We start from the raw sequence: 7,456 nt of genomic DNA on the forward strand, positions 1-7,456 counted from the left end.
GCTACATACTCGGCAATAGCCTTCTTCATTCTTGTCCACAAGAAACGCTCCTTCAAATCCAAATACATCTTGGTGTTTCTGGGGTGTATCGAGTATGGCGAGTCATGAGCTTCCTAAAGTATCAACTTCCTGATCTCTACATTATTGGGCACAAATACACGGTCCTCAAACCACAAGGTGTCGTGTTCGTCCTCACGAAAACCTTTGGCTTTTCCTTCACTCATCTTCTCCTTTATTTTGGCAATTTCTTTGTCATCCTTCTAAGCTTCTCGAATCTTTCCCAATAATGTTGATTGAACCTACAATGCTGCAACAAAACCTCTAGGGACGATCTCCAAATGAAGCTCCCTGAGATCTTTGGCTAACTCCTTTGGCAAACCTCCTATTACTAAGGTATTGACATAACTCTTCCTGCTCAAAGTGTCTTCTACGACATTGGCCTTTCCTGGATGATAGTGCAACTTCATATCATAATCCTTTATGAGCTCCGACCATCTAATCTTCCCAAGGTTTAACTCCTTCTGTGTGAAAATGTACTTCAAACTCTTATGATCCGTGTACACATCACAATGGTTCCCAATAAGAAAATGTCTCCAGGTCATGTGTGGCATAATTCAACTCATGCGGTCGAAGTTGACGCTAGGCATAAGAAACAACTCTCCCGTCTTGCATAAGTACTCCTCCAAGTCCTAAGCGAGAGGCGTCGCAACACATTTGGAAATCCTTGCGTATATCTTGCAGAATTAGCACTGGGGCTGTATTCAAACATTTCTTCAACTCCTGGAAACTTGCTTCGCATTCTTCAGTCCAATGGAACTTGGTGTCCTGTTTCAACAATGTTGTCATAGGCTTCGCAATCTTGGAAAATTCACAATGAATCTCCGATAGTATCCCGCGAGTCCAAGAAAACCACGGATCTCACCAACTGAGGTGGGTGCCAACCACTCAGTGACTAACTGAACCTTGGTAGGATCCACTTCTATACCTTCTCCTGATATAACATGTCCAAAAAATCCAACTTCCTTCAAACAAAACTCACATTTGCTAAACTTGGCATATAACTGATGTTCCCTGAGCTTCTCAAGAACCAAACGCAAATGCCCCTTGTGTTCCTCTTCATCCTTTGAGTATACCAAGATATCATCCATGAACACAACAACAAACTTATCCATGAATTCCATGAACACCTTATTCATCATACTCATGAAATAGGCAGGGGTGTTAGTCAGTCCGAATGACATAACCATATACTCATATAGCCCATACCTTGTGGTGAAAGCTGTCTTAGGTATATCCCTTTCTTGAATCTTCAGCTGGTGGTATCCTGGTCGCAGGTCGATTTTTGAAAACACTTTAGCTCCTTGCAGCTGGTCAAACAAATCATTGATCATCAGCAGTGGGTACTTGTTCTTGATTGTCACTTCGTTCAATGCCCGATAATCAACAACCATTCTTACAGACCTATCCTTCTTCTCAACCAAGAGCACTGGGGCTCCCCATGGTGATGAACTTCGTCGAATGTAACCTTTCTCCAATAACTCCTTGATCTGCTTCTTAATATCCTCCAGATCATTTGTGGGCATCTGGTAGGGTCTCTTCGATATCGGTCCGGTGCCTGGCAACAGCTCTATCAAAAACTCAATATCATGGTCTGGCGGCATGCCTGGTAATTCCCCTGGACATACATCCAGGTAATCCTTCACTACAGGCACTTCTTCCTGAACAACTCTCATGAGAGAATTTACGCGAGTACTCTTAGGAGTCTGCCTGGATACATAATGAATCTTTTTTCCCACCGAGGTGGTGAGTAAAATTGACTTACTAGCGCAATCAATGTTTCCTCCATACTTCGATAACCAATCCATTCCCAGTATCACATCCAATCCTTGGGATTCCAAAATTATTAAGTCTCGGGGGAAAACATGGCTGCCAATGGTTAAGGGTAACTGGTCGCACCGTCGGCTGGCTATATACTCTGCACCTGGTGAACTCACTAGCAAGGGTGTCCTAAGGGCTAAGGTGGGTAACTTAAACTTGTCCACAAATCCCTTTGAAATGTATGAATGCGATGCACTAGTATCAAAAAGAACAATTGCGGTAAATGACTTAACCAAAAACATACCGATAACTGCATCAGGCTACTCTTCAAACTCCTCCACGTTCACGTGGTTCACTTGTCCCCTGATGAAAGGGTTGGGCTTCTTCCCAGAGGTTCCATTGTCGTTCCCATTTTTCGCTTCAGGGCACTCAGTGGCATAGTGTCCAGTCTTCCCTCACTTGAAACAAGTAATGTTACTTAGATCCATCTTGGCGGGTGTGGCTGGGTTAGAGCGGTTCTGATTGTTGCTCGCTCCATTCCCATTCCCATTCTTTGGGCCATTGTGGTTATGGGAAATCCCTCCATTATGGGTGTGGCCTCCATGGTTATGGGTAATTCCTCCCGAGTTAGGGGTGAAATGGGGTTTCTACTGAGCTCCTGAATTGTACTTCCCTTGTCCATACTTCCTCTTACGGCTCTCAATCTGCTGCTGCTTCCCTTCAATCGTAAGAGCCTTGTCTACCAACTCCTGGTAGTTGTTGAATGTTGCCACCATCAGCTGCATGCTCATCTCATCATCTAGCACTTCCATAAACTTCTCCTTCGCGGCGTCTGTGGCCACATCATCTGGGGCCTAGCGAGATAACTTACTAAACTCCTCCACGTACTGACCTAGAGTACGATTCCCCTGGCATAAGTTGTGATACTCACGTTCTTCATGCTCATAGATCCAGTTGAGACATGGTATGTGCGGAAAGCTTGCTGAAACTGCTCCCAGGTGACACTGGCTATGGGAAAAGTGGTTGTGTAATTCTCCCACCATGCGGCTGCGGGTCCATCCAATTGGTGTGCGGCAAAACGCACCTTCTCAGCATCTATGCAACCGGCAGTTGTTAACTCCCTTCCAATCCTGCGTAGCCAGTCATCCGCAACTATGGGCTCGGTGCTACTGGAAAACACCGGCGGCTGTAACCTCAGAAAATGGGCTAAGTTGTCAACTGGTGGTGGTGGCGGAGGATTGTTGTTATTGTTGTTGTTGTTGCCTTGGTTCTGAACTAACAACTACATCAAGGTATTCTGCTATTGGATCAACTGAGTGAGCTCCGGTGGGAAGACAAATCCGGGGTCACGTCTTGGAGGCATCTGATGGGTTTAGAGGGGAGAGATTAGAATAGAATGAGGTCTAGTGAGAAAGCACTACCCATATGCACATGAGACAAACACAATCATATCATATCACTCAATCAATCAAGCAAGGGCATACAATCGATCTAAATATCATTATAGTGCTCGAACTACTCTATATACATGGGGGAACACTACTGATCATATGGTGGTCTACTAGGAATTTTGATCGGTGGAAGACTCCATGACGTCCGCTCTAGCTTCGTTTTCATAGTCATCATCTTTACCATCAGGGTCGGAGTCAGTGTCGTCGATGATGATGTAGTCTTCAGGATGAATCTCCTTGGGTTTGTCGTCTTCGCCCCCTGGCGCGGGGTCTCCCATAAAAACTCCTAGCTTCCTTGTCAGGTCGTCATTCATCTCCACAAGTATCGTCATTTCCTCCTGATATCCATCGCGTGTAGACTTGAGTTCCTCTTCTAGCTCTGTGATCTTGGTCATCCCCTTCTTCAAATCTATCATGCTTGCACACATCTGGTTCTCCTGGTGACATATGTGATGGTTTAACTCCTAGATGAATGTTGTAATGGACCTGTCCTTCCTGGTGCTGATCATCTCCCATTGCTCATCTTGGCACCCACATATCTGATAGATAGTGTCCTTAAGCTCTTTGTGGTAAACTTCGCCAATGTGTCCGATGGCGATGTGGACTGCCATGCTCTTTCCTAGACTCCAGGTTGATGCATCAAAGGAAAACTCTATGGGCTTAGTGACTGGTGTGAATATCCTTCCTGGAACTTGAACTCAAATCATCCAACATTCCTCTTCTGGTAGTGTGGCGGTGTAGGTTCCGGTGAAGCTTGGTATTCCAATGTTCAGATACCTAGTGACTTCCTTCAAGTGTCGTCCAAATGGGGTCTCTTCATCTGGCTGAGAAAACTTGTTCCTTGTGTCCGCCATCCTAAAGAGTAGAAAATGGAGAGGAGTCAAAAATGAGCAGATAAGAGTGATCTATGGCTCATCTTAGTGGTTGTGTCCTACATTCAGCGTGTGCTTTGATACCATCTTGTAGCGAACCGACCTCAGACGGTCAAGTCTTTGTGCTTCAGTGTCATCCCTGGATCGGTAATGCTGACACACACAGTACTCGAAGGATTTATAACAGAGTAGCAATCACACACTTATTACATCAAATGTCTCAAAAGAGAACTTATTACAATAAATATGGCTTAAGGCCATCTAAATAAGATAACCACGGAAGACTTGGAAGATAAAGTGAGTCCATCAACTCCAACGGCATAGCTGAGTGCATGAGAAACGACCTATGGCATCTTACACTACTAGGAAAACAGTTTTTAATGACGACAAAAGATTGAATTGTGGTTGTTAAAGGTCATTAACGACCACAATCTACTGGTCGTTGTAGGCTCCCTCGTTAAAAGTATAACGACCACATACCTTTTGTGGTCGTTATTCTTCTAACGACGGAATGGTGTGTGGTCATCAATCCCAAGGTAATAACGACCATAATTGTAGTATTAACAACCACTTTTGTCATCATTAATAATGCTATTACCAACCACGCTCTCTTCACAATTTGATATTCTTCAGAACAACCTACATATAGTATAACTTTCCGTTCAACAATCACTTTATGTAGCATCCAACATTTGAATATTAACATCCACATTAATATAGAAACAAAAGAACCTAAATTGAAAAGATCATAGCCACTTTTATTAATAGACATACCAATATTCCGACATACAATTCTGGAATTAAAATATCATTTAAGAAATGGAGTCAAAATCATTCCTTATATAACCAATGTACTTGATAATATCTATCTGGAAAATGAGACAACTAGAAAAGAAAATATTATTAATCTTCACTTGAGGAACACCACCATTCTTTGAATGGATATCATTCTTCATCAGCTATCCCTCCTATTGCTTCTATATATTATGGTGGACCATCAGTCCTACAAAATGTTGAGTAGTTTATGAAAGCCAGTCTTGTAAATAAATTGACACAAAGTATAATAGTATAATGAATGTATGAACTTCATCATATCATTTCCCATGTCACCGTCATTGCTGGCATCAACTTCATCATTCATAGTTGCAATATGTTATGAGTGACTAGAAGAAAATAAAGCGTAGAAACAATTATTGGTAAAATACATGATTCTTAGAAACGCACTTTTGGAATCATCTGCATCCCATTTTGTACTAAACAAGATTGGTGTATTTGTTGGCGCATCATTTCCATCTATGAAAAAAAGCAACCACATTATATCATCCCGTAGAAGATACTTGAATAATATTTTTATGTTTGTGTAGTACCTTTTGTAGCTAACTTGTACTTCTTCCCGGGTTCCTCATATTGCTTATGAGGCCTGTGAGTAACCCTTTTCCTGCTGAAATCTGCTAATTTACTTGATTGCTCTGGCAAGGTCCACCTAGCAATACCTTGATCAGTCCAGACTTGTTCAACTGTGAGTAGAAAGCATCTTTCCAGAGCTAATGCTGTCAAGTTTCCATACCTGTGATGACTCATCGTGATAACCTATACAGATATAGTTAGAAGTGTGCACAAAGGCTATACAAAGTACAATTAAATTAACTAAGTGAATGTTGATGTACTGAAAATGAATAACTGAATGCTAAATCAAATAAAGTACCTACAGAAGTACTTGTGTCCTGTTTATTGATAAGGTAAAAACTAAAACATGAAGCAAATCGATTACTACAGATTAAGACTTGCATTAACTAGTGGCATCATGTTGTTAGTACGATGAGTCAGTCCTTCCTGTGAATTACAACAACCAAAAATTGTTGGCACCTATGTATATATGGCCAAAAAAAGGTGCGGCACTATTAATGTATTCCTTCTAATGAGCCACTTGATCAGGTGCTGTTAACTCATACCCTCGTAGAGCTCAGGTTATATGCTTCCCATAATCTTGCATGTGACCCTGTTGCATGGAGAACCAAATTAATGTATTAAGGAAACAGAACAAGTATGCTTCCCGTAATCAGCTCAGGTTGTTCTTAATATTTTATTGCCACAATTTAGCAATATGACATCTCACAGTTAACTTCTATTTATCGCTGCACATGATGAATCATTCAGATTGACAAAGCAGATAGCATTAGTAGTCATCAAAATGCAAGCATCTATAGTTTTTCAGACTGACTAAACACACAACAACACTGCAGCTTGCTGCTGCAACCTTGTGATATATTCATTGATAGTCTCCCAAACATAGTAATAATAAAATTCATTAGCAGATGGACTTATGAAGTTTCAGATTACGCGGCTGCACTCCAGGTATTATCTTCTTAATAATCTCCTGTGACGACTGTACGCTTACCTCTGAAAGAAAAAAGAAAAGAAAAAATAGAATCACTAATGTCTCAGATCTCAAGCTAACCTCACCTGCGCCACCATCGATTGCCGCCCTCCCATGTGCGCCCGTCGATTCATGGTCTCGCCCGCGCCTCCATCGCCCCTCACCATCGGTGTCTTTGGTTCTTTGAAAGGAAGATGCAGGTTGGCGGCTCAGAGGTAAGTAGAAATCTGCTAAATTTACTGCCAGCGACGAAGGGGATGAACACAAGAGCACCAAGATGTCGAACCTGGTCGATTCCATTGCAGTAAGCTGGATGGATCTAATTTCTTTGGTTCGTTGCGGCTGTTGGCATGTTGCGGCTGCCTCGTCGACCCGAGGAACAAGTGTAGGCTTGAAGGCGCCTTCCACGCCGCCAATACGGCGTTGAATGCCATGTATCCTCGGCCACAAGACAGGCAACTTCCAGATGTGAGGTCGATGAATAGGAAAATCAAAATAAACAGAAAATTTGGGACAAACCTTCTATGAACTTAGGGAGAGGATCTTGTATGTTGCTACGATGTTCCTCTGCTAGGCTGCCTCCAAGGCGAGATCAGGATCACACTCCATGCCTACGATCTATGGGATGGGGTTGCGTCGCCTTGGTTCTCATGGACACGAGTCCTGGATAAGGAATAAACCTAACTTGTAGATTGACATGTATCCTTCTTTCCCGAGATAAAAGATATAATTGTTAATTACTCCAAAAATAAGGTTACTAATCAACAATGACCACTGGGATACGTTAAAAATAACAACGGGCAGATCGCTGGTCGTCGTGAAGGTTGAGCAGGCCAAACTTGGACGTGTGGCTAGCCCATTGTACTGCTAACGACCAAGCATTATCTTTTGATGGTCGTTGATGGCCTAATTTTTAGTAGTGTTACTCGTCGTCTGAA

General features: G+C 42.5%; 1 protein-coding gene across 2 annotated transcripts; it reads right to left on the minus strand.

Moving 5' to 3' along the window:
• Positions 1-4,928: 4,928 nt before the first annotated feature.
• Positions 4,929-7,091, minus strand: LOC119288928. 2 transcript variants are annotated; one of them, XM_037568401.1, is made up of 7 exons: positions 6,805-7,091; positions 6,605-6,699; positions 6,094-6,140; positions 5,709-5,731; positions 5,509-5,624; positions 5,366-5,434; positions 4,929-5,144 (listed from the first exon to the last, which is right to left on the minus strand). In XM_037568401.1, the coding sequence occupies exons 1-7, from the start codon at positions 6,816-6,818 to the stop codon at positions 5,119-5,121; spliced, it is 390 nt and encodes a 129-aa protein (XP_037424298.1). In that variant the 5' UTR covers positions 6,819-7,091; the 3' UTR covers positions 4,929-5,118. The 2 variants fall into 2 exon arrangements, with proteins under 2 accessions (XP_037424298.1, XP_037424297.1); XM_037568400.1 differs by having other exon boundaries at positions 5,509-5,731.
• Between the last annotated feature and the right edge of the window lie 365 nt (positions 7,092-7,456).

Source organism: Triticum dicoccoides, chromosome 4A (assembly GCF_002162155.2).
Source record: "Triticum dicoccoides isolate Atlit2015 ecotype Zavitan chromosome 4A, WEW_v2.0, whole genome shotgun sequence".
NCBI classification, from domain to species: Eukaryota; Viridiplantae; Streptophyta; class Magnoliopsida; order Poales; family Poaceae; genus Triticum; species Triticum dicoccoides.

What these genes read in the sequence shown, in the direction of transcription:
- LOC119288928 (XM_037568400.1), bottom strand. An exon ending in ATAACCTGAGCTCTACGAGG is followed by an intron (nt 5,732 to 6,093) that starts GTATGAGTTAAC and finishes ATATCTGTATAG; the next exon opens with GTTATCACGATGAGTCATCA. An exon ending in GTACAAGTTAGCTACAAAAG is followed by an intron (nt 5,435 to 5,508) that starts GTACTACACAAA and finishes TTTTTTTCATAG; the next exon opens with ATGGAAATGATGCGCCAACA.